This window comes from Thamnophis elegans, chromosome 6, assembly GCF_009769535.1.
Source record: "Thamnophis elegans isolate rThaEle1 chromosome 6, rThaEle1.pri, whole genome shotgun sequence".
NCBI classification, from domain to species: Eukaryota; Metazoa; Chordata; class Lepidosauria; order Squamata; family Colubridae; genus Thamnophis; species Thamnophis elegans.
The window spans coordinates 24,249,927-24,277,163 of NC_045546.1; the positions used below are offsets into that span (position 1 = coordinate 24,249,927).

General features: G+C 39.6%; 1 protein-coding gene and 2 non-coding genes across 3 annotated transcripts; 1 reads left to right on the top strand and 2 right to left on the bottom strand.

Annotated features, from left to right (window-relative positions):
• Positions 1-3,573: 3,573 nt before the first annotated feature.
• Positions 3,574-3,646, bottom strand: TRNAV-AAC. Its single transcript has one exon. It is a non-coding gene; the product is annotated as a tRNA-Val (tRNA).
• Positions 3,647-4,009: 363 nt separating this feature from the next.
• Positions 4,010-4,083, bottom strand: TRNAN-GUU. The gene has a single exon. It is a non-coding gene; the product is annotated as a tRNA-Asn (tRNA).
• A 5,805-nt stretch (positions 4,084-9,888) lies between these two features.
• ALOX5AP (arachidonate 5-lipoxygenase activating protein) lies at positions 9,889-26,530 on the top strand. Its single transcript, XM_032219977.1, has 5 exons — positions 9,889-9,983; positions 20,479-20,578; positions 21,924-21,994; positions 23,679-23,760; positions 25,533-26,530. Exons 1-5 carry the CDS (start codon positions 9,914-9,916, stop codon positions 25,693-25,695), a joined length of 486 nt encoding a protein of 161 aa, XP_032075868.1. The 5' UTR covers positions 9,889-9,913; the 3' UTR covers positions 25,696-26,530.
• The last annotated feature ends 707 nt before the right edge of the window (positions 26,531-27,237 follow it).

A 27,237-nucleotide genomic window follows, 5' to 3' on the forward strand; every position in this document is an offset into this window, starting at 1 on the left:
TTTTCGTGCCAGCCAGCTGATTTTTGGCCGTCGTTTCCAAACTTCCAGTTGGCTCGTTGGGACCATTTTTTACCTTCCCAACCAAAACTGGATGCCGTATTCCAAGTGTGTTCTTACCAAGACCTTTTAAAGCAGTGTTAACACTTCACGTGATCTAGCCCTCTGTTAATGCAGCCTAGGATTGCATTGGCTTTTTTGGCAGCTGCAACACACTGCTGGCTCATATTTAAGTGGTTGTCTACTATGGTAGAACTCCTAGATCCTTCTCACAGTTGCTGCTATTGAGCCAGAGTCTACCTATTGTATTATCTGCACATTTAGCTTTTCTTGCCTAAGTGTAACCATTTCTCCCCATTGAATTTCATTTCATTAGATAGGGTCCAGATCTCAAATCTGTTGAGATCCTTCCGGGTCTTGAGCCTACTTTCTGGGGCGTTGGCTATTTCTGCCAGTTTGATGTCATCTGCAAATTTGATGAGTTGCGCTTCCATTCCTCATCTAAATCGTTTATGAAGAGATTGAAAAGTACTGGGCTAAGGCAGAACCTTGGGGGTACTCAAGACAAGACAGAATCTTGGGGTACTCAAGACTGCAACTTATAATGGAAATTGTGGCATGTGGTATAAACTGGTATATGGTACTATAATTTCCATCATAAGTCGTCATGGGTTGAGTCACCACGGTCAGAATTGTGAATCCAGATTAACCAAGAGCATTTAATGGTTAAAAAAAATGTAAATCACAATTGCACGATCATGGGATGCTGCAAGCTGATTGCAAAAGTGTCTGAATTGCAATTCTATGAACATGTTTTTTTTCCCCCCAGAGGCCATTATGCATTCCCATTATCAATAAACAAAACAGTTGTAAGTTGAGAACTGCTAGTCTTAAAATGGTGGTTCCGAAATTGGGTTGAAGAAAAAGTGCATTTATAGAGTTCAAATTACTACAATGAAAATTACAAGTTTGGGGTAAGTGGGTGTCATAGTTCAAGAGTAACCCAGCCCTAAAAATCACAAGTCGTTGCTGCACCTTAAAACAGTGGCATCCCTAGAATACTGATTTTCAGTGAAGCAGATGCACCGTTATTGGAGAAGATGGATTAAGAAGAATTTGTATTCTAAGGCAGAAAGAAATCATCACAATTCCAGCAGCTAATGGGACTGTTTCAAACACAACATTGTGTAACAATTCTAGTTGCAGATACTTTTATTTTGACCAATTGGCTATGTATAAATTGTCATAGAATGTAAGAATCGCAAGAGACTTTGAAGATTGTGTAGTCTAACTCGGGGGGGGGGGTTTCCTCCCAACCTTGACAACGTTATGACTTGGACTTCAACTCCTAGAATTTCTCATCCAGCATATGTATTGGCTGAGGAATTCTGGGAGTTGAAGTCCACAAGTCGTAAAGTTGCCAAAGTTGGAGACCCCTTTCTAACTTACTGACCAATGAAGGAATCTACTACAGATGATAGATGGCCATCAACCTCTTTAAACCTTGCCAGAGAAAGACAGTCCATCAGCTTCTGACTCATTATTCTTTTCTTTCTTGGCCAGTTTTTACAGTTAGGACATACGGTGGTTGTTGAGGGTTTTTTTTTTTATAGCCATCTGAAATCTTACAATTTACACCACTGTTTCTTGTCCTGTCTTCTGGAACAACTGAACAATTCTTCATCTCCCTCCGTATTTTTAGAATTCAATTTATTTAAGCTTTATAAAAAGGAATATAGCAAATAGGGGAAATGATCCCCCCCTAAAAAAAAACAATCCTAGCAAGGGAAGACAATACCTGGTATTTATCAAATGTCACACAACCCTGAAATGTTTCTAAACTAAAATAATGATTTGAATTATTGTTATTATTATTCAGCGGTTCGAATCTCTAGTGCCGCATAACAGAGTGAGCTCCCATTACTTGCCCCAGCTTCTACCAAACTAGCACTTTGAAAGCATGTAAGATTGCAAGTAGAAAAATAGGAACCACCTTTGATGGGAAGGTAACAGCGTTCGGTGCGCCTTCGGCATTGAGTCACACAGGGCACATGACCACGGAGAAGTCTTCGGACAGCGCTGGCTCTTTGGCTTTGAAACAGAGATGAGCACTGCCCCCTAAAGTCAGGAGCGACTAGCACATATGTGTGAGGGGAACCTTTACCTTAATGTTCAAAAAGTCATAAAATCTGTATCACGGGGAACATAATTGCTTCATTTTTTTAATTGCTCCACCTACATAAAAGCCTTTCAGATATTAAAGATCGCCATGGATTTCTTCCACCATGTTGTCCAAACTTAGCACACCATTCTCAGACTTTTCCCCATTTAATCTTGGTAGATTTTGGGACACCTCCTTCAAACATCCTATGAGAGGGCTGTAACTGAAGAGTGAGAGGGAAGGAAGATGGAAGAAATCATACAATGAAATAATGCTATTTATGCCCATACCAGTCAGGCTTGTCACTTGACTTCACTTTCTAAGGTGTGATTTCCAAAGCAACTTGTTTTTCACTAACTTGAATGAGAATTAATTGGGGAAACAGCCAGGAGAATTTAAACCAGCCTAGTTTAGTTTTAGAAGTTTCATTTGAGGGGTCCTACGTGGGCCTTGGGGGTGTTGATAATAATTCAGCATGCTTATGGTAATAAATTGTTGTTAGTTGTGAAGTTGTGTCCAACCCATCGCGACCCCATGGACAACGTTCCTCTAGGCCTTCCTGTCCTCCACGATCCTCTGGAGTCCACTCAAGCTCACACCTACTGCTTTGGTGACAACATCCAGCCACCTCATTCTCTGTCGTCCCCTTCTTCTTTTGCCCTCAGTCTTTCCCAGCATTAGGCTCTTCTCCAGTGAGTCCTTCCTTCTCATTAGGTGGCCAAAGTATTTGAGTTTAATCTTCAGGATCTGGCCTTCTAAGGAGCAGTCAGGGTTGATCTCCTCTAGGACTGAGCTGTTTAGTCATCTTGCAGTCCAAGGGACTCGCAGGAGTCTTCTCCAGCACCAGAGTTCAAAGGCCTATGTCTATTCTTATTGTCTATGGCCTATAGTAGGTATCACTAAGAGCATTTTAGCAATCTCAGATTTATTTAAACAAAATGGGAGTTCAGATCTTATTGTGGAATATAAAAAAAGAATAAGAGAATCAGTACAGGATATAATTTTTAGCAACTAAAATATGAAGTATCGGTACTGTTACTTTGGAATGAATGTGAAGTGTTGTTGATGTTAATCTATCTAAGATTAAAATCAATATACTTGATTATAAAGACATGATCAGCTGCTCTTTAGTTCAGCATCACCTAGTTTGGCTACTTGGCTGGTGGGATTTGCTCTTCACCCTGTAATGCTGGAGAAGCCCCATTTTCAACATTGACTCAAGTATCTATTTCATTCAAAGTCTCTCACTGTGCAAGGCTTATGGGGAAACACAGGCATACAGACATCTCTGTCGGTCTCTTTATTAAGCAATGAAGAATTTCATTTGCAAGGAAGGCGTAAGAGTCTACTTGGCTTCTGATATGCACGTTTCCTGTAATGTAAGATTTCAAAATGAGAGGAGTTTTTTAAAAAAATGTTTCCGCCCGGTTTCGAACCGGGGACCTTTCGCGTGTTAGGCGAACGTGATAACCACTACACTACGGAAACCTCACTGTTGCAATTCTTTCTTGAAACGGTCTTTAGAAAACCTGCTTAAAACAATTTACTGAATATTTTTCTCAGATTTTTTTTCTTTCACGTTTTAAAAATATCCTATTCGCTTTCTCAAACACAATATTAGAGGTGCTCCGGTTATTTATCCATCCAGCTTAGAAATCTTCAATTATATTTTGCCTGACATTTTGTTCTGCCGCTGGGCGCGTTTTTACTGGAGCAAAACAAGGGGATTTTCATTCAGCCTTCCACAAGCCTACAATAAAGTAGTAGAAACCGAAGACCAGGATATAATCCTCGTAGACTTCTCTCCCAACCACATGGCTTTTTATAGATTCAAAGCAGATAAAAGAAACCCGTCCCTGGGTGGGCTCGAACCACCAACCTTTCGGTTAACAGCCGAACGCGCTAACCGATTGCGCCACAGAGACTTGCTGGTTTCTGACGTCTGCCGCAGATGTACTAATACTTTGAATCCTGTAGCATTACCCTACATTTCTTCAGGGCGATTGAACAACGGGACACTGATTTCCAAAATCAGTGCCCCATTGCAATGCATGTATATTTTTTCCCCGAACAACTAAAGGAAGATTGATGCATTCCCTGCATGAAAGCCTTTAAAGTTGCGAACAAAGAGAATTGACTGAGAACACAAAACGGTCCAAGATTTCTAAGGCCTCCTTTGTGATGACAAAATTAAAATTATTTACGGCCACTCAAATCCGGCCTGGATAGATTTGCTGCCATCCAGTGATCAACCGGATTTTTTGCAGTCTTGAATTAACTGTCCCTCCACCCCACCCACGAGAGGAAAAAAAATAAAATTAAGCCAGGATTATAGGACTTTCTGCAGAGGCAACAGTACCAGGGGCATCCTGGACACAGCAAAACAAGGACAGGGTTTGAATTGCAGGGTCACAGGTGCAGGGTTCCCCCCTTTTTTACCCCCTCTACTCTCAAATATCATTCCACCAAGTGGAAGTAGGGTAAACTAGGTTGAATTGGGAATCTTTGTTGGAAGAAATGTCCATCTGACTTCAATTCCAAGTGGGGAGAAAGAGACTGGAAACATGGTGGCTGATTGGAAAGATGGTTTAATGGTGGACAGGATCACGTGCTTCAAGATCTTGAAGAAAAAAAGGGAAGAGATCCTGAGAGTCTCTGAGTTTTATGCCCTCCCTAGGCTTTTGAATTTGAGCTTGTATTCTGATTGGTTGCCAGATTCCCATGGGGCCATGCAGGGCAGGCTTGGTTAAGCCTTGCTGGGTGATATAATCTTCTCCAGGTGCCATGTGGTGTAGGCTGTCCTGAGTCCCAGCCTTGGTTGAGCTTTGCTGGATGGTGTAACCTTCCCAGGTGACATGTGGTGAGATGGGCAATTCCTCTTATGGCTCTGCCTGAAGGAGGTAGATCTTTGTTATGTAGAATAGACTGGCTCATATCTTAATGGTCCGTTGACAAAGGTGTGGTGGGGGGGGGCTGAGTTTCTGCCTCACTTTTAGCGGAAATATTATGCCCTTTTAATATTTCCTAAAATATCTCATTTTTCTAGGAGAGGGGTGGGTGCTGACTTCCTATATCTTCTAGTTCAATCTATAAATGGCATGGATCGGGGAGGGGGGGGGCAACACCCGGTCCATGGACCGGCACTGGGCCACTGCAGCATGCCAGAAACCGGGCCACCCATAAAAAGTGAAGCCCCATCTGCGGGATGCAGGAACCACACAAAACCATGCACCCTTCAGTCCCCTCTCTCCACAGAACTGGTGGAAACATTGGCCTAGATCAGTGGTCTCCAACCTTGGCAACTTTAAAACCTGTGGACTTCAACTCCCAGAGTTCCTCAGCCAGCTTTGCTTCAACTCTGGGAGTTGAAGTCCACAAGTCTTAAAGTGGCCAAGGCTGGAGACCACTGGCCTAGATGACTTGATGTCTCCCAATCCTGCCTTAATGGAATCCCTGGTTCTTTGGGAGAATATTTTTTTTCTCTTTCAAAGCATGTCTATAGAATTGTATTCAAAGCAACCCATCCCTGTAGGGACAGAGGGAAGAGCCTTGAAGAGCGGAAGGAAGACGTGCTACCAAGGGAACAGACTGATGAAACTGAGATTTAGTCTCAGCTATGAAAGCTAGTTGGATAATTTTAGACCAGTCATCTCTCTTGGCCTCATTTCATAATTGTTTGGACAGAGAGAGGGAAGAAGGGCTTGAATGATGAAACTGTGAATGACTCTTTGAAAAAGGAGGTAGTAGCAACTGCCTTGGAAAGGTCAATGGCGCACTCCCTTCACAAGAGGCTGCCCTTGATTTGCAGTTGTAGGAAGTTATCACCCAGCCCTCTCCCAGAAAAAAAATGAAATGTCCTAGGAAATAATGAAAAGGCAGAATATTTCTCTGGATGTGAAAAGGAAGAAACATGTTTTAAAAGACAAAATAGCTCCCTGTAGCTTCCTGCCCATCCCCACTTTGTCAATGGGCCATTAAGAAGGCCAAGCTAGTCCACTTTATATAATAAAGAGTTCTCCCCTTCAGCTCCAGGGGATGGGATTAAGGCATGATAATATTGGCCTTTTACCAGAGGTGGGTTCCTACCAGTTCGCACCTATTCGGTAGAACCGGTTCGTCAAATCTACCGAACCGTTTAGAAGAGATTCCATCAGTGGACCCGGAAAGCAGGCCACACCTACAGAAGAGGTTCCAAACTTTTTTGAAACCCACCACTGGTCCTTGGATATGATTATTCTACACTATCATGCTCATATTTATAAAACTCAGTGCCTCTGTGAAAGGTAAGGATGACTACTGCGTTTGTGGTGCAATCAGAACATTGCGTGTGTTGAAGTTGTTTTAACGCAAACCAAAGATGCCTTTTAAAAAACAAGTTTGCATCATATTTTTATGCATGCCAGTGCTGTGTGTGAGGTAATTTAAGGTCGTTCTGACAAGTGTCGTCGGCATCTTCATATCTGGTCACATGGGCAGCAAGCCACTCCCACAAAGGAGGCCACACCCACAGAGTAGGTTCGAACAATTTTTGAAACCCACCACTGCCTTTTACCCAACTCGCCAGATGGCATCTGAGAACTCAATTCAAAACGCAGCCTAGAGAGTTGCCCCTGCATGGCCCCATGGGAGTCTGACAACCAATCAGAATACAAGCTCAAGATCAAAGGCCAGAGAGGGCATAAAACCAGGGACTCAGCTTCTCTTCCTCCCTTCTCTTCTCCACCAACATTGAAGCATGTGATCACCTTTTCTGTTCAGGACTCAAGCCATGTGGTCCTGTCCATCATTGAAACCATCTTTCCAAGCAGCCTCCATGTCTCCAGTGTCTTTTTCCCCACTTGGAGCCGAACCCAGAAGGACATTTCTTCCAACACAGTTATGGACAAATTCCATGTAAAGAAAATAGCAACACTTAGAGAGCAAGTACACTGGCTTTCAGTAGACTCTGGGCCTTTTCCTTGGACTCATGTTGTCAATGCCACTTTAACACCTCCTCAACTCAAGCATGTATTTTCCTGAGATAGAACAGAACAGAATAACAGAGTTGGAAGGGACCTTGGAGGTCTTCTAGCCCAACCCCCTGCTCAGGCTGGAAACTGTATGCCATTTCAGACAAAACATCAGACAAAGATCATAGGGCCAAGACAGCAAAACCCATCCATGCACAATGTTTTAAAAGGAGAGCAAATGAAGAGGAATTTTTGTACTGAATTTAAATAGTCAGAATGAAGTAAGGATTCTCACATGTTTCACTTTTTCATCTCCAACTGGATGACTTCTTGAAGCATCCTAGGCTTGTTGGTATTCCAGGCTTCAGTCCAGTTGAACAGTAAATATAGATTCAACCTGCTCTCAATAGGAGTGTAATTAGAGGAGTCCCAATCAGAGTATGGGCAGCAAGTACACTGATATAAGGGCCGGTGCTTTCCCATTTGTCCTGGCTCCTTACCTCCCTCAATCTCAATGGTGGATTCCTGCTTCCTCTTTGGGTCCCCTGACTGCTCTTTAGAAGGCCAGATCCTGAAGATGAAACTCAAATACTTTGCCCACCTAATGAGAAGGCAGGACTCACTGGGGAAGAGCCGCAAAAGAAGAAGGGAAAGACAGAGAATGAGGTGGCTGGATGGAGTCACCGAAGCAGTAGGCGTGAGCTTAAATGGACTCCAGAAGATGGTAGAGGACAGGCAGGCCTGGAAGAACGTTGTCCATTGGGTTGCGATGGGTTGAACACGACTTCGCAACTAACAACAACAAAGAGACCCTAGGAATGAGGCTGCTGCAAGCTTAACAACTGGCAGCTACTCTCCCTGGGAATTAGACTTCACTTCCCCAAATTGGCATCTCCAGTTTTGGAAAATGCACATTTATTTAATAACATTTTTTTCTTTTTTCATTTTCATAACATAATCACATGTATACTATTATAACCAACATCATATTGTATTAATAAATGTTTACATCAATTCATCTTAACAACTCCCAAAAAACAATTATTGGCTCTTCTGCTCTCCATACACCATATTTGTACTTTATCCATCACTTTCTTCTCCCTCTGTCCCCCCCCCCACTCCCTACCTCCTTTCTTCCCTCTGTCATCCTTCCCTTCTCAACTTCCCCTTCCTCTCTCCTTCTCCTCCTCCTCCCCACCCCTTGCCCTCTCTCCTATCCTCTCTCCTAATGCACATTTAGGCAGTGGTGAGGACAAAAGCGAGGGAGGAACGCAAGTCACCAGTCACTGCAACTTTGAGATTGAGTCACTTGATAGATAGGTAGGTAGGTAAATAGAGTAAATGCTTAGATAAAAGATGTTAGATAGATGATGATAGATTAGATGATAGATACGTAGACAGACCGAGAGACAGACATCCAGACAGACCTACATAGTTTTATGAGCGAAAACTGAAAAGTTAAACCCTTTCTCCAACAAAGCCTGCTAAATTTAATTTCCGAAAAACAATGTGGGATGCCTTTCTGCCAAAGGACTAACCACAGGTTCTAAAGAACTACAGCTGAAATACTTGAAATAGTGAAGTCTTGCAACTGAAGGTTGCAACTGAACCAGAAATAACAAGTCCAACTTTCAAATGCGTTTAAAAGCAAAGAATTTCAGAAATCCAGATATATTTTCAAAATTGTACAGAGTTTTCAAATAGAATTGCCCTGATATTTAAACATGTTAAGTGAATACAGTATACATGCATTCTGAATTGGGAAAACTGCATTACTGTTCAATAGTTTTTTTGCTAATTACACCCTCATAAATGATCTTAAATAATTATTTAAGATCCCAGATGCCTATTAGTGATTTGCTGCTTTGAAAAATTAACATAGCCAACTTACATTAACATGTTTCCACAGATGACATAAAAAGGTAACTCTCTACTAGACTTTGTTAATTGCAACCTTTTATTCCTGAAACTCCATTGAAGTTAGAGATGGAATTCTGCTACAATGCAAAGCTTTGCCTTTTTGAACCATCACACAGTGAAAACTCAGTAATTTTTTTTGCACCTCTGAATCTTCCTAAGCACTTTCTAAGCAGTAGTAATAATGCATACTGTATTAGTGAAAACCTGCACAAAATTCATACATTCAGGAAAACAATATATAATAGCATTCCTATTTAACCAAAATATTAAACCAGTGTATATAAGCCATATTACAGACAATTGCACATATTTTGAAAAGATATGTATTAAAGTCAGAATACACCAGGGGTGTCAAACTCACGGTGTCACAACGGTGTCACATGATGTATCCTGACTTCCCCCCCCCTTCACTAAACTGGGCATAGGTGTGGCCAGCACGTGATGCATTTGGCCCGCAGGCCACAAGTTTCATGGCCCTGGTAGACACCAAAGAGAGATAAACTAAAATGGACAAATTGAAGAAAAAAAAGCTACAAAGAATGACAGGTTGTGAACACAAGATCGATTCAAATTTATTTCAATTGTACATGCCAGGATGTATTGTGATTAGTACATCCTTGGGAATGGTAACAAGACACTGTCAGATGAAAGATGCGAAAACAGAATGAGAGCTCTATTAACTTGCTGCTGCTCAATTTATTGTATTCATAAATGAAAACAGTTGAACTAAATATATTACACACTATCAAATGGCAGACTTGTGAAGCCATAAAAAAAAATCAATTATGCAAGATAAGGGAGACAATAACTTCCTCTTTGTGTGGTTTGTGTAGCTGAGTTGCCAAAGAGAACTGCACAGAAAACCTTCACAAGTCAAGCTGTCAGCATGAACCAAGACATGGTTGGATACATTGTTCTCCTGGTGATTGTCACCCTCCTAAGTGTCATCCAAAATGGTAAGACTGAAGGTTGTATATGAAACCAATAATTGTATACAAACCCAAGAAAGAAAGATATATTTTGCTTTGGGTGGGTAGATTGATGTGTTTTCATGGACTTGTTTTTGAATGCCTTCATGCCTGTTGATATTATTTGAAAATTTCCAGCTATTTGCTTTTTTTTTTTTCTTCAGTGTTGGGGGGTTTCATGGGTTAAACTCAGCAGTTTTAATAGTATGCTTTTATGTATTTAAAATGGATTAATAGTATGCACCTTCAACTAAAATTGAGAAAAAGTTGTGGAAAAGTTGGATGTGACAAATTTCAAACCGGACTAGAAATGTATTATCCAGCCCTATATTTACATGACTTAAAGCATTGACTTGGCTTAATTCCTCAGCTCTCAAATATATGATTAGCATCAGAGGGGTTTCATGAACAGTTCTGGCCCTTCCTCCCTCCCTCCCTTCCATTAAATTCACTTCCTTTTTAATGATCCATCATTTTCTTTCAATAAGCTCATTCCTTTGCTGTTGTTAAAACTAACAATAACCCCTATGTGTGTTTTCTCTTTACAACTATTTTAGTTCCTTGTGAGTGAGTTATAATAGTTTTCATTTATTTCTTGAAGCTTGCTGCTTATTTTGAGCAACATTTTTTTCAGAGGGAAAAAGGATATGTATTTCTTTCTAAAGACAGCTATAACTATAACAACCACCTGCCTTGTACTGATTCAGGCTTGTTGATACATAGAGTTAAGTATTGGCTAAACTCTACAGTGATGGGGAAAGTTCTACAGGTGTTTAGAGTGGAAATGCCAGGAATTAAGTCTAGAATTTTTGCATGTAAAACATGGAATCTACCACTCATTTGCAAGTCTTCCATTCCATTTCCTTGTTCTCTGCTTGATTGGATGAGACGATAAAAATGTCCAGGGAAGGTAAGGGGAATGAGAAGAGGAAGAAGGGTTAGGCCATTTCCTCACTCATCATGTAAAGCATCTTTTTGAATCATGCAACCATCCTTATGCAGAAATATTAGACATTTATATGCCCTAGCTAGTAAAATAATGGCCTTAATAATGCTCTCTTTTTAAGACTTTAATTTCAGTACGCAGATGTTCATGCAAGCTTCATATTCAATGAAATGGTTGTGAAAATTCCAGATAAAGAGCTGAACACATACAGACACAAAAAGAGGGGGATAGAAAGAACCCCATTGCAACATTGAAACAATTTAAGTGTATTTATGGGTACAGGAACAAAACCATACTGTACATTCCATTTTGTTTTAAATGGATTGGAAGTAACTTTACTAGCAGTCTTCTATCTTCTCTCTTTAGCTTCAACTCCTTGAAATAGTAGCATGAGATCAGTAAAAAAGTAACTGGACACAATAATTGGCAACTAACCATGACACAAATATGTCCTGGCATCATTTCTGTTAAGTTCCATGGCATTGCTTTCATCAAGTCCTCAAGCCTATGAATGGGCACTTAGTTATAGAACAGATCCATTTTTGCCTCCGACCCCCCTTTCACATTTTTGCTCTCCCCAGGCCTCCCCATGCCCTGCAGAGAGCATTCTGCAGGCCTCCCAAACCCTCTGCGCACCCCGTTTTTGCGAAAAACAAGCCTGTTTTTGGCTAAAACAGGACGCGCAGGGTGGGGTTTCCAGAGGCCACAAATGGCCGTATTCAGTGTAATAGACGCATCAACATTTCCACCCGCTTTCAGCGGGGGGAAAGTGTGTCTTATATTCCGAAGAAGTATGGTAAAAATCTTGCTGGTTTGTGAAGGGAGGTCAGACTGTTAAAGAAAACATTCTTGGGTAGAGCAGATGGATCCTGTTGGACTTCCTGATTTTTAATACATTGTCTAAGTGCACTAAGGCCACATTCATAGCCCATCAATAGGAACTCCTCCCTGCAGAAGCCTGGTATGTTGAATTTTCAGTGAAATAGTCCTAATCCAGGTTGACATATAATTATCCTCCATAAGAAGAGGGCTGAGACCTGTGGGAAAGAATAGTAATTTCAGCCAGCATGCTATAATGCAAATCTACCCAGGCATCAGTTTCGACTTTGTACAAACTGCCCCTCTTCTTACTATTGGGTTGGAAACATAGGGTGCTAAAGCCCTTAGAAATTTGGATTGCATTCTTTTTTTTCTGTTAATTTTTTTAATGTTTTCTCTCATTATTATCCTCTCACTTTTTCATATACCTCCTTCCTGCAATGTTCAAAACTAACCCGTATTTTAAATGGATGAAATATGGAAAATTATTTCCAGCATTGAAAGAGAGTTTGTGTGTGGAAAGAATTAAGTTCCATCATGATCGTGCTTCTCCCCTGAAATGTTATCCAAAACTGCCTTTCTTTTTTTTTAAAAAAAAAAAAATGGAATCCAGGCTTCATAGATATGTGCAAATAAAGTCCAGATGAGCTCAGAAGTACTCTCTGCAGGCAGAAGTAGCTGAATTTTCTGTTACCTTAAGGGTATGTCAATGCACAGGGTGGGTGGCACGTAACTCCACCACTGCTCTGGTTTTGTGAATCAATCTGAACTGGATGCAGAGATGCGAGTGCAAAACATAGACAAAGGAAGTACAACATTTGGAAAGAAAGTTGAGGTTTCTTTTCAGGAAGTTGTGATGCAACTGTGCAGATGGACTTTTGTTGTTTGGGGAGGGGGGGAAGGAGGAAAATTAAAAAAGAAGACTGATCTTTCAGATAATTGCTTAAAGTGCTTCCACTGGGCCTAAAAAGCATATCCAACGCCAACTATGCTATCCCATAGTTATCATTCTTGTGTGACAGAAATCAGGCCAGCTTTCCTTTTCCTGGGGCAAGTCATAGAAAGGAACTTGGGATTCCTCTGGTTCCATCCCATTTAAAATATGATGATCCTGGTTTAGAAGCGTTAAGCCACTTGCTTAAGGAGGGGATGAAGTAGAAGGGAGTTTTTTTTCCAAATTCAGGCTCAGGATGACTCTTCCTCCATACCAGTAGTGGGATTCAGTTATTTTTACTACCGGTTCTATGGGAGTGGCTTTGTGGGCGTGGCGTGGCGTGGTTTTGTGGGCGTGGCGTGGCTTTGTGGGCGTGGCAGGGGAAGGATACTGCAAAATCTCCATTCCCACCCCACCTAATTAACCTGCTTTCCAGCTCCATTCTCCTGTTCAGGGCAACAAAAGAAGATCAGCTGGGAGGCTGGGAGGCAGCAGGGCTAGGGGCAGCCTATTTGCCAGTTCTCCGAACTACTCAAAATTTCCGCTACCGGTTCTCCAGAACCTGTCAGAACTGGCTGAATACCACCTCAGCTCCATACCTAGGATCAGGCAATTGGGTGTTTCTGAGTATGGATTTATCATTTTACCCTACATATAAGCCTATGTTCAAAAATAGCCTGGATTACAAGTCACACATCCAGACTAGAATGTGGGATGAAGCAAAATAAGATGTTAAAAACTAACATAAACTAATATTAAGTAAAGACCAAAAAAAGCAAGCGATCAAGAAAAAAAAGCAAAAAGCGCAAGAAAAGAGCAGTCCTGTTTTGACCTCATAACCAGCAATGTTCTGGAAGTATCTGAGAAACACCCATTTAGATAGTAATAGTGATTGTGATTCATCAAAGCATAACAACAGTAATGACAAATGGCATCTTAGTATGTCAAAACCGGAACAGTGTTGAACATGCAACACTCCCCCACACACACATCCCAGTGCTTTATATTGGTCACAGTGATCATTTTAGAATTCATCCTTGACCAGGAGCAAGACGGATAGACACAGTGGTGATGGGTGAATCATGGCAGATCTGAAAAGACTAGGTCAGGGAGAAAATGTGGTCACTAGGTATAAAAAAAATGATCTAATGGCACATAATCAATCAAATAAGGAAGCAAAAAATTAAAGAACATCCATGCCAAACTCAATGTTTGCAGAAGCAGTAAAAAAGCACTTAATGATGGCAGAAATAAGAATATGCTTCTGGCAAACCTGGTTCTCTTTCCTTGTTTAAATTCACTTTCTGGGTGGCAAAGGATTAGTGCCCTCTCTTTAAATACAGGACTAGTGTTTTCTAAGCCCATCTTTATATGGTGCCCCAATTAGACTGACAATACCAGTGGAGCATTACAAGGGCAGGTGCTACTGAAGAAGCCAAGGGTGCAACCTATCCTATAGCCCCAGCTAAAATGGTCCTGAAAGGCAGATTTTAGCCATGGGAAGGGAACAGGTATGCCATTCTCAGCTGGATAGATTCAATCCAGTGATAGGTTTCAAATTTTTTTGGAATCTCTTCTGTAGGTGTGACCTGCTTTGTGGGAGTGGCTTGCCAGTCATGTGACCGGGTGGGAGTGGCTTGCTGGCCATGTGACCAGGTGGGAGTGGCTTGCTGGCCATGTGACCAGGTGGGAGTGGCTTGGCAGTCATGTGACTGGATGGGAGTGGCTTGGCAGTCATGTGAACAGGTGGGAGTGGCCAAGATAATGTCACTGAATTCTTTCCCCCAATGGATGATCTACAAAAAGATATAAAAAAGGAAATTTATTATTTTGTGTACTTACTACTTAAATAAGATTAAAATAAGTACACAAAACAATAAAAGAGCTACTTACAGAAGGAAGATGACTGTCCTTGCCAGTCTTCAATATCACTGACTTCAATGAATGGCCTGCACAAAGAAGAGACACAGAAATGAACTCTTTCATTGCATGCACTGCACACAAAATAATAGAAAAGGAAGATTACTGTCCTTTTGTGTGTTGAAGTCACCCATTGACCACCTTGCTCCAATGAATGGCCTGCACAAAGAGATACAGAAAGGAAGACACTACTATATTAAGGATGAAACAAGCACACAAAGTAATAAAACAGCTACTTACATAGGAAAGATGACTGACCTAGCGGTCATACTCTGTTGCCTCTTCATCCTGTTAAATAATACTAACTGCAGAAGAAATAAAATAATATTGGACTCGATTGTGGTTGTAAGCTGAGGACTACACTACAGGTAACAGAAGGGGCCCCTGTTTTCACCCAACAATGTACAGTCTTTTCAGGAAGGATGTCCCACAACAAACAGGAAAGATATAGTTTTTCATCTAAGAAGTTAGATCAAGAATGAATGTCATAGGTAGATTCACAGAGCAATACAGATTTCTTTTTCTGAAATTTATTCCTCAGTTCAAAAAATAGGAATATATGAATTAGGTTCAGTACTTAGGACAGACCAAGTAGCTATTCAAGAGATAGTGGTGTCATGGTTAGAAGCAATGGTAAAGCAAGATATGGATTTAAAACCAGTAATATTTGTTTAGGCATTTCAAAGGGAATACAATACATATTTAATTTTACACATGTTAACAGCTGCTGGAATTGTGTTTGCACAACAGTGGAAAAACAAAGATATGAAAATGAATAAATATTAGAATGTGCAGGAATGAATAAATTGACAATTAAAATCAAGAAGGCTTCAAATACTTTTTCATGTGAGATTTGTTTTATCAATTGCTAACTAACAGAAACAGAAATTAGAAATCTAAAAGTATGAAAGAAAACACCAATTATGTAAAGAAAGGTCACTAAAATGTATAAGGAAATATTATTAGTACTTGGCATACGCTAGCTTCCTGCTGCTGTCACACCCCTTTCGGCCACACGGCGTGCTCCAGCCTGCAGCTTTCACGCAAAAGATGCAGGCTGGCATACGCTAGCTTCCCGCTGCCGCCGCCCTCCTTTCAGCTATGTGGCGTATGCCAGTCTCCCGCCGCTGCTGCCCATGCCCCTTTTGGCCACGTGGCGTACGCCAGCCCGTGGCTTTCCCACCACCATGCCCCTTTCAGCCACACAGCATACACCAACCCGCGGCTTTCAGGAGGGAACACCTGAAGCTGCTGGAAGGCGAAGTGAAAGGAAGCGAAGGAAGGTCCCGATCAGCAAGTGTGATGCAACAGCTGCTTGGGAATGAGAAAGACTCTTTTCAAAAGAGGAATGTTGGCCATTGGCGCCACGCTTTTAAATGGGTGTTAGAGGCGGGCAGGTTGACTCCAGCCCGCTCACTGATTGACTGGACAGGGCTGGGGCAGGCGTTCCAGAACTTACTTTTGGGTCCACTGGTGGAACCTCTTCTAACCGGTATGGTAGATTTGACGAACCTCTTCTACCAAACTGGTTACAACTGACAGGAACCCACCCCTGATTCAATCCCATGACTGCACCAGCAACCATATCATCAGTAAAGCAAGCTAAACATGGCAAGAGAAGAGGGAAAATGTTACTTTAACAGGAACATAGCTAACAGTGATTTTAAGCTGCCTCAGCTCTTTGTGCTGAGGATGACACAAACGCTATTTGATGCAGACATGAAGAAGGTGGCCGCTGGGGCATTGTCATGCATCAGTTAATGGGAAGTGGCAAAATTTCTTAGTAATCATTGCTTTTTCTCAATAGAACAAATTAGTATCTCTCTTCCTTCCTTCTTCTGTTCAGTATTGTTCTTTTCATGCAGATGGATATATAATTCTGAGCTAGCAGCTTGACAGCAGTGGTTTTCAAACTTCCCTATCTGCAGAAATGTCAGCCTGGAAACTTCTCGATATAGATAGCCCTTGACTTATGACCACAGCTGAGCCCAGAATTTCAGTTGCTAAGCAAGACATTAAGTGAATTTTGTCCCATTTTATGTAATAAGCGAATGAATTGAGCAAGTGAGTTCATTCCATCTTTCATTGCTTTGAACTTTTCCATATTCAAGCTTTTTTTTTCATAAAGTTTTTTATTTTTCATTTTCATAACATATAATTGCATGTATACTATTACATAGCCAACATCATATTGTATTATTAAATGTTTATATGAATTCATCTTACCATCAACTCCTCAAAAGAAAAAGAAAAAAAACCCCAGTTATTGGGTCTTCTGCTCTCCATACACTATATTTGTGTGTTCCCTTTCTTCTCCCTCTCTCATCCTCCTCCCCATCTCCTTTCTTCTCTCTGTTCTCCTTCCCTTCTCTACTTCCCCTTCCTCTCTCCTTCTCCCCTCTCCCCTTTCCACTTCTCATTTCTCTCCTCCACTTCCCCCCTCCTACTCTCCTATCCCTCTCCCTTTCCCTTACCTCTCTCCTTTTCTTCCCAGTCTTCTTCTCATTTGCTTGGTGTATTTCAGCTTCTGAGCAAGCTCCATTTTATGTTGATGGTATTTATAATTCCTTTTCAATAGACATATTTAATTTTAAACATATATTCTCCTCCTTTTTTAAAAAAAGAAAAATAGAACAAAAAGTATACATATATAGTCATTGTACTTTTAAACACACACACACCCAAGCCTAATTTTGGACAAAATATAGATCTACAATTTCCAGCTATTCTCATAATTATCTTTATATAATTATACATCCTTACATGCCCCCAATTTGTGACTCTGTCTTTAAGTCTCAATAGTTTCCCATTGTAAGTGTTTCATGTTCCCTCTCCAGTTTTTCCATGTCTTGGATTAGATTACCTTTAGTTGTCTATGAATGGCAAACCTCGCTGTTCAATATTCATTTCAATTCCCTTAATCCGTTGTATAGTATAACAAATGGTAAGCATTTCACTTTATTCCATTGTCTTAAAAGTTCTATGTATATCCATGTTTCATATATTTTAACCCATGCTTAGTTGTCCTTCTGTTGTCGTTTCCAGTCAATTTGCCACTCAGTTTAATTATCATGTATAAAAGTGAATGGGAAACCTCTGCTTTACTACCTCCCCATGTCAGTTTCATATTTATCCACATTCCATATATTTTGGACTTTGTTTAGTTATCTTTTCATTATTATATTCAGCCAGTTAGAAACTCCATTTTATTGTCATGTTTTTCACAACCTCCCCACATCAATATCAATATCATATTTATCCATATTCCATATATTTCAACCTTTGCTTAATTATCTTTCCATTATTACATTCAATCAATTAGCAATTCCATTTTGCTGTCATATTTAGAAATAAAACTCTTATCTTAGTTTTATATTCTCCCACATTAAAATTTTTGGTTGTCTGATTTTTTCCTACTAAGTCTTTTGTCCCACTTCTCTGCTTCTGCCCTCTCCCTTCTCTTTGCTTTGGCACATCCACTTTCCCCCAACTTTCCCCAGGTCACCACCCAAAGTTTTTTTTTATTTCTCTTTGTTGGGGCAAAGCCTCCCCCTTCAATTTCCCTTATACCACTAACAGCCTCAACCTCTTTTGTCTGCCTTTTGTTTCCCTCTGTGTCTACTCCTTCATTATCCTGCCCCCCTTGCTCCTCTTCATCTTTGAATTCTTCTTTAGATATCTGCTTCTCTGGGATCAGAATTCTATTTAGGCTTGATTTTAATGCTTTTAATGATTTATGCATATTTTTTATAACTTCACGTAATTCTTCAAATTCCCAGCTTTCCATGATGTCCAGTTCCAAAGTTAGAATTAACTATACGGTTCAAAATTCTGGTTCACCTTAAATTTGTCCACTTCCACTGTTGTAGGAGAGAACAATGGGAGCCATCTTGGTCTTTTGTTCCAGTTCCAAAATTGCAGTTAGTTATAAAAAGCCTTATTTTGAGACTCTGATCCACCTTACGTTTTAGCTACTGTGGGACCGGAAGTGAAGCTGGGGCCATCTTAATCTTTGCCGTAAAATAAAAAGACGAAGGAGGGAAGGGGGAAAAAAGAGAAGAAAAAAAAACCTTAGCATTTTCCAGTTCTTACCTCTGTAATAATTCTTCCCCCTGTTACCTTCTGCTTCCGATCAGCCACAGCTACTTAAAACATATCAATTAGAACAAACTTATAAAGAGCTAGATTCGGGTACGTGTCTCTTTTGCCTCCTGCTCTTGCAACTTCTGATTTATGGTAGTTGATTAGTTAAAACTTCCCACACAGTCAAGGTTAGGTTATCCGTTATCAGAGAAAATGAGATCAACATATTTGGTTTCTATTTGATATCTGAGACCAAATTAGAGTTTATATTGAATGGGTTCAGAAGAAGAGGTGCTTTTTTCTTGATTATTTTAGCTGGAAGGAATTCAAACAAAGTAAAAATATATCATCTTCTGTTTAAGATCTAACACCAAATTTAACATTTATAATTATAGGGGTTTGTAGCTGCTCTGATTCTGTTCTTCTGTTTGAAAGTGCAGACAAAGAACTTCCAGTGGGGCTGGTGTTACAACCCTCTGCCTTCCTTTCTTGCTTTTCTTTTAGGAAAAAAAAAAGTCCCGATCTGACCATCAGTATTATTTATGTTCTCAAAATTTCTTTGCTTTTTCCAGTTTGAATTTATAGTTGTGGGTTAGATAAATTCTCTTACCAAGTCTTTTATCTCTCCCGGTCTCTGCCTGTTCCAAACTTATTTTGACAAAAAGACCAGCATCTTGTCAACCATGGAAGCTGCCGCCCAGACTCTGATTCATAGGCAAATCTCTAACCCACGAGAGATCTGTTGCTTCTCTCAGGGTCTGATGAGACGCTGCCCTTCTTCGCCCCCACCTCCATTGGGGGTTCAGATTGAAAAGAATCTTTCAAGATGGTTTGTCAGACAGGGTTCATGGAGACTCTTAGGAGCCCACATCTCCCATCTCTGTCCAGCTGGAGCACTTCCTGTTGAATCCTCCCATATTCAAGCTTCTTATATTCTACATTCACATTGTAATTCTGTCTTTTAACCTTCGGGTTTTATTTTTGTACATGGTAACCTGGACAACTAGATTTTTCAAAGGCTTTACTCTAGCTACCCCATAAACATCATTTGTTTCTAAGTGAGCTTCAGTTCTTCCTTGTTCCTTGTTAAGTGCTATCCAACCCAGTAGGTCTATTATCCAGCACTATATTACCAATCATTTTATATTCTCTATCCATGTGATTTTCTTGATAAAGTGCAGGAGTAATTTACCACTACCTTCTCCCACACAGTATGAAATGATGGCTTTGCCATTGTCCCTAAAATTATAATCTGCCTCCAGCACCTTCCTATATTGCTGTTGCCCATTATAATGCTTGCTTGCTTTAGCTGGGCAGCTGGGATGACCTTCACACCTTGAATGACCTTGCTGAGATTATATACTCTTGCAATATACTCCTCCAATAAACACCCCACCACTACACAACGAGGTGGCACAGCAGGACTTTGAGGGGATGGGAAGAAGGCTTTTAATAGGTTGGGTACATTTATTATATCTAACCATACTATTTTGAATTTTAAAAAACCTATCTGTTGCAATGCAATATTTCTGTTTCATACTGACATTTTGCTAGCTAGCTATTATATTGTCATAGAAATATTTTCACGTATTTCAACAGATTGCTATTTTAATAGAAAAACTAATAATTTTAACTGTGTGCTTAATAGAAATGTTTCACATTGCTGTTTTTGATATTATAATTATATTCAAGTATCTTAGTAACTTTGGTATTCTACATCAAGAAAAAGCAAAACCTACAATAAAAATTCATTGTGCATTTTTTTTTAAAAAAAACCTCAGCCTTTTTTGCAAGCAAAGTCGAACAAGAAAGCAAAAGCAGCACAGGCAAAACGAATCAGAAGTGCTGTCCATCTGCTTTTGAACGTGTCTTTACTGCCAAGTGAGTACTCCTTTTCGTATTAATGTTCAAAGAGAGAAAAATTTCCAGATACTTTATTTACTCTAAGTACGGCAGATATGGTTACAAGTATGGCAAAATCTAAAGAAGTATTCTGGAACTCAAGTCTGCTAAGGCTGCTAAATATATCTGCTAAAGAAGTGGCTTCCTTGAGAATTACTCGAAGCCAAGCTATACAGAATTTTGATTTTAAACAAAATTTCTATCAACCTCAACAGCCCTAGAAGGCTGGCCTTCAATTATTAAGCTATTTCTTGGTTGAGTCAATGGAGATAACAGGGTATCTCGCTTATATATTTTATATTTATTATATATTTAGCTATTTCAATATGTTTCATAAAGAAACCAAAGCCAGATTGTCAAACTTTCCAGAACCTTAGAAGAGAGGGCACCATCCTTATCCCTGGGTCAGATGCTTCTTTCAGAGTCTAGAATTTATGGTTAAAAAATTAATGTGTCATTCTATTATTAAACTTGTGTACCATATGACTCTCAACAACTCTTTGGTTTTTTTGCTTTGCCTCCTAACAAATACACCATATCCTGTTTGTTAAACTTGAGAATAATTTTACTTTCAAATATTTCAGTTGAAATTTCACTTTGAAATTGTAGTTATGTACATACGCGCACACACACACACACACCCCTTCATAAGCATAGTTTTAATAAGTTTCCTAACATATTGCACCTTATACATTATTTCCTTAATATATACACATTTGATATTTCCAGTTTTTAAATTCTGTAACTACTGGCTATTTCATTGCAAAATACAGACAAATGTATTATCATGAAAACAAGAAATTGGATAAATGCAAGCTAAACAAATCTCTTAGGCATCCTTAGCAATGGTCACACAGTGTGCTATATAAGGCAGAGCACTGAGTGAGACTTACGTTAAACTAAACTTTGTGTAAATATTATTTATCGTGAACAATTTTATTTAAGATACTTAATAGATTAAGTATTTATTTTCATTTATACACTAATTGTTAACTACTTAAAAAAAAATTTCATGGGTATGGATCAGTGGTGAAATACAATTTTTTTTACTACCGGTTCTGTGGGCGTTGCTTGGGGGCGTAGCAGGGGAAGGATTCTGCAAAATCTCCATTCCCATTCCACTTTGGGGCCAGCCAGCGGTGGCATTTGCCAGTTCTCCAAACTACTCAAAATTTCCGCTACCGGTTTCCGAACTACTCAAAATTTCTGCTACCGGTTCTCCAGAACCTCTCAGAACCTGCTGGATTTCACCCCTGGTATGAATACATTCTCTTAATCTCAGTAGAATGTGCCCTCACGCTTCCTCTTCCTAATTTTTCTTTAGCCAAAATTGCAGAGATGCGTATCCTACCTTTCTTGCTGTCCTTTGGTGTGCTGGCCTGCTGTGTAGCCAAGGTAGGTAATCAAGCTACTCTTCAGCTGCTTCATCCTGCTCTTCAGTCTAAAAAGCTCTCGGGGTCACACCTCAACTGTTTGTTTATGTAATAAAACATAACAAAAGAAAAAATGGATTGAAAAGGGAAAGGGAAATAATAGATGCTAATTCTTATCATCACATGAGCCTTATATTAAAATTTATTCCCCGAATCCCTTTTATTGTTGCTGAGAATAACAGGGTTGGAAGGGACCTTGGAGGTCTTCTAGTCCAATTTACTACTCTAGCAGGAAACTGTACCATTTCAGACAAATTGTTGTCCAATCTCTTCTTAAAAACGACCAGTGTTGAAGCACCCACAGCTTCTGAAGGCAAGTCTTTCCATTGATTAAGAACAAAATTATAATACTAAATTTTCCTTTTGAAAGATACCTGCTAGAGAGATCAAGAAAAGTAAGTGAGGTAGCTTCATTTAAAAGCTATGGGAAGAGATCTAATAATATACATATCATCCTTCATATCATACACATAGAGAGATTATAGCACGATGTTGGCATGAATGTAGGCCAACAACCTTTTTCTTGGCAGATCTTTAATTATTCTATATATAGCTAGGAAATTTTGGCAGATAAAACATGGAAAGTTTCATTCAAATGATAGTTAATTCTGACTAAAATGACTACTACTCCAAATTCAAATATATGATGATGCAAATATATTATGCTTTGGAGAATAAGTCAACTCCCTTTTCTCTATGACAGCTCCTCAGTTATCGGAAGACAACTATCATACACCTTATTTTTGTTAGGCTAGTCATACCTAGTTTCCTCAGCTGTTTATCAAATTGTTTAACTTCCAGAGCCCTTATCATCTTTGTTGCTCTTGTACTATTCCTCAGCAACTTTTTTTGTATCATGGTGACTAGACTTGGATGCAGTTATTGCAAATGTGGCCTCACTAGTGCAGTATAAAGTGGTACTATAACTTCTTGTGATCTTGATGCTATCTCTCTGTTGATGCAGCCTAGGACTACATTGGCTTTTTTTGGCAACTGCAAACACACTTAAGTAGGAGTGGTGGTCAGTTGGAACACCTAGAATTCAGGAGTGTCAAACTGGTGGCACCCGGGCCAGATGTGTCACATGCAGGCCACACCCACCCCACCTCCGCGAATGGGGAAAATATCACAAAATGTCACATGACAGCAACAGCGAGTTTGGCACCCGTGACCAGATCCTTCTGAGCATTGAGCCAGGTTCCGCCTATTTTGTACCTAAACATTTGATTTTTCCTGCCTAAGTGCAGGATCTTAGTTTTCTCATTTCTGAACTGCATCTTGTTGGCTAGACCGCTAGAGTTCAATATTCAAGACTGTCAAGATCCTTCTGAACCTTGAGTCTAAATTCCAAAGTGCTAGCAGTTTCCTCCAGCTTGATGTGATTTGCCTTTGAAACTGCAGTTTGATACTTCAAACATTTACTAGAATGTTTTCAGTGAACAGCAATGGTTTAGCTGAGTACATGAAACCAACCAGCTGTGGCAATGCATCATCATTGGCATCTGTAGAAGGACATGTGATATCATGTGCATTATGACATCATTGTGGCTTCTATCAGATGTTTATGTAAACCATAGCATATGTGACTTATAATGATGTGTGAAGCCAGCGCATTTAAAATCAGGTTCCTTCTTGCTTTATTTCAGTTGCGGCTGCCTTTGCTGGGTTGATGTATTTGTTTGTGAGACAAAAATACTTTGTTGGATACATGGGAGAAAGGACCCAGAGGTAAATCTATCATTTATCTTTTTTCCAGATCAGTCAGATGAGCATTTATGAGCATTTATTTCTCCCTTCTGCCAGTGCTACAATTACTCATCCCATATTCTGAAATTCTAACTTGCCTCTCTCCAGATGTTTTAAACCATATCTCTCATAATCAGCTGGAATTGCAAGGGTTGTAGTGCAAAACATCTGGGGGGAAACTAAGCCAGGAAAGACTGTGTCAGATTTGCCCTCTCAAGCTAATTCTGCCTGACAAATCAAAGGTGAAAAGACTGCAGTTCTACATAGCATTGGGGAATTGCCAGGCAGAGGAGGAAATGAACAGAATGAAGGAAATAGATCTACCTTCTTTTGTTCTCTGCAGTTCTTTGTGGTTTAAATCCATATGCAAACAACATTCATATATTCATTCATTTTATTAAATGTATTTGCTGCCCATCTTGCAGTTCTTGGCAACTCTGAGCATCTTATGTGCATGAGTTACATATATGCATCTATATGTCACATATAGTTATATGTGCATGAGTTACTGCATATATAAACTGGCAATTTATAGCACATCCAGGTGAACAGCTTTCTCCTTCACAAACTCTCCAACATTGTTCCTCACTATTCAGACAATTCCACACCCTTTCTGAGATCAGGATGCTAAAAATAAATTGGAACTAGGCTGAGATCAGTAACTTATTTCTAATGGTGTTAGAAATGTGCAGGGTAGTAATTGGGTTTCTTACAAAGGCAGAATGGGGGGAACAGAAGGGATGGTTATATCCTGAAACCAAGTCTTAACTCAAAATCACTTAACACATCTTAAGTATTTAAGATCCTGAGTGTGCACTTCTGCAGAGTGAATATGAAGAACATAATGGTAGATTACAAGGAAGTTGTAACCTAGAGGACTACAAAAAGTTCATCAACTTTCCTTGGGACTAGAACATATTTTTCATCCAGTTTGCCTTTCCCAATGTCAAGCACCACAGGTTTCATGGCCATTGCAATGTTTTATATACAATGTATAGCCAATGGTGGGATCCTACCGGTTTAGCACACGTGCCTGATATGCGCTGCACACACAATTTTTAGAAACAGTACCTTCCGCATTACTGCTGGGGAGGAAAACAGCTGAGGTGCAGCAATTCGCTCTGCCGTACTGAGTATAGGTGAGTTAAGCGCAGGGGCGGGCAGGCGGGCCCACTTCATCATCAGAACAAACTAGTTTGCTCCCAGCTGATGTGCGGAGCTACCATTTCGTCCGAACCTGTAGAATCCCACCCCTGCTTATAACAGTAAGCACAGGGATCAGCTAAAGCAGAGGCAAACTATATTTTTGCAACTTTTAAAAGTTTTTTTTAAAAAAAAAACCTTTAACAAGTACAATCTTTAATGAGAGGCTATGATATTAGCAGGAGGGGTGGTGTTGGAATTTTCAGCCTCCTATTGGGTAGGGATGAGTGCTCTTATAAAAACTGGTGTTTTAATAAAACTGTTTTCACAGGTTTACTGTATTCTAGTGCCAAAATTGTCAATCAGTCATCTTAAGCAGACATAAATTAAGAGGCATATTAAATCAATCCTTATATATTTTAAAATGCAGTGCATCAAATTTATGTGCTAATTTCACAACTCTGCTGTAGATAGATATGTGAGTTCATGCAAAAGCATAGTCCCAAAATGTCTAAGCTTTACTGCATTCAAATGGATTTTGCTTTGATAACAGATGGAGAGATTTTGGTATTTCCTAATCAACTTATAACATTCTTCCATTCTCGTTTAAGCACTCCTGGTTACATCTTTGGAAAACGCGTCATATTTTTTCTGTTCCTGATGTCTGTTGCTGGAGTCTTCAATTATTACCTGGTTGTTTTTTTTGGAAGTGACTTTCTAATCCCTATAAAAATTATAACCAATACTATCTCACCACTATTGCTCATCCCTTAAATCCTTGTAGAATTGAAGGTGAGATAGCACAGAAGAGATGTCTGTACTTAGCCAATCAATATTTGGAGAAAAAAGGTTGAAATAGATGCATAAATCTCCCCTTAGATTGCCATAAATCTAATGCTCCCAGACTCTTGTGGTTTTGATTTAATACAGCTTTTTTCATCCTACAAGAAAGTGATTTATTGTACCCAACCAGTAGATTTGTGGTAGGAGAAGAATAATTTCCTGCAAGTTATAGAACTTACCATGGGTTTAGTCCCTGTAGTTTCCTATTCTTTTTGGTTTAATTACTTTGCTTTTAATATAAGATAAAAAGTAATGTGTCTGCTTTTACATCAAAATGTCCACTGATTTTATATATCTATCACTTCAATCAAACTCAGGTTGTTCTTCAGAGTGTAGATTCAATCGCATGGTAATTATCCTCAGCCCAGAGAGTTTAATTTAATAATAAAGCGGAAAATATCTGTTTAGCTGAATTGTTTTGTATCATATTGGCATTTAAAATAAAGTTGTTCACAGTGATGAAATCAGTGCTTTAGCATGTATAGTGTGTTCTTATGTATTTCTCAAAACATAGTACCAGATGTAATATTGTACATATACACACAAAATAGGCAAATCACTGACATTGATGTTGTTTTTTTCAAATGCCCTACTGTACACTTTGAAATAAACTGATGCCATTATGTTTTCTACTATAAAGCTGTTCTCACATTTGCATGCCTTGCAGAATATGCCTTTGTATTTGCCTTTTCAAACGTGGTCCGTGTGTGAAACGATGAGAGTTGCAGAAGGAATCCACAAAATGTCAGCTGCAAAATAAATTACATTTCCCCCAAGATTCTGTGATTTTGGTTCTTTTTTTTTTAAATCTGAAGCAAGCGAGATCTGCGTCAATTTGCAGTGCAGAGTACTTTCCCCCAGGGATGAAGTTAAATGAGCAGCCACACTTCTTTCGAGAAGTTGAGATTTTTACATTTTTGCTTACCATAATAGAACTGGCGAGAAAGTAGGAGGTTGTAATGAGCAACAGCGATGCCATTTTGCAGGAGAGTGAGTGCAGTCTTCTGTTGAGCAGTTACTCTTCATGACCTTTGATTTAAGTGAAGGATAGTTACTGCCTTCTCTAGTAAGAGTCACAGCTGCAGGCAGATTTCATTTCATCCTAAGAGCCAGGCAAGAAAGAATACTTTGGAATTGCAGATTTAAACAATCTAATTGTTGTGCTAATGAGACACTGGCATGAATGAGCAAAGCAAGTTATGACATCCCCTGTGCTGAGAGATGCACAAACATCAGCACAATACATCAGTGGCTATAACACAATTAATTCTGCCTCGTGTCATATGGCCTTTAAAGGTCACCGTGGCGATCTGAAGGCCTCTATTAGTGGGAAGATTATGCAGCACCACAGTAAGGCCAAAATCTCAAATACATTTCAGGACTTGTGCAATTCTGGGTTATTCAAAACCGTTACAATCTGGATTAATGCCATGAAAACTGCACTTTTTTCTTTCAGCACATATATTTATTTAG

What these genes read in the sequence shown, in the direction of transcription:
- ALOX5AP (XM_032219977.1), top strand. Translation starts at nt 9,914, where the DNA reads ATGAACCAAGACATGGTTGGATACATTGTTCTCCTGGTGATTGTCACC. An exon ending in CCTAAGTGTCATCCAAAATG is followed by an intron (nt 9,984 to 20,478) that starts GTAAGACTGAAG and finishes AAAAAACCTCAG; the next exon opens with CCTTTTTTGCAAGCAAAGTC. An exon ending in GAACGTGTCTTTACTGCCAA is followed by an intron (nt 20,579 to 21,923) that starts GTGAGTACTCCT and finishes ATTTTTCTTTAG; the next exon opens with CCAAAATTGCAGAGATGCGT.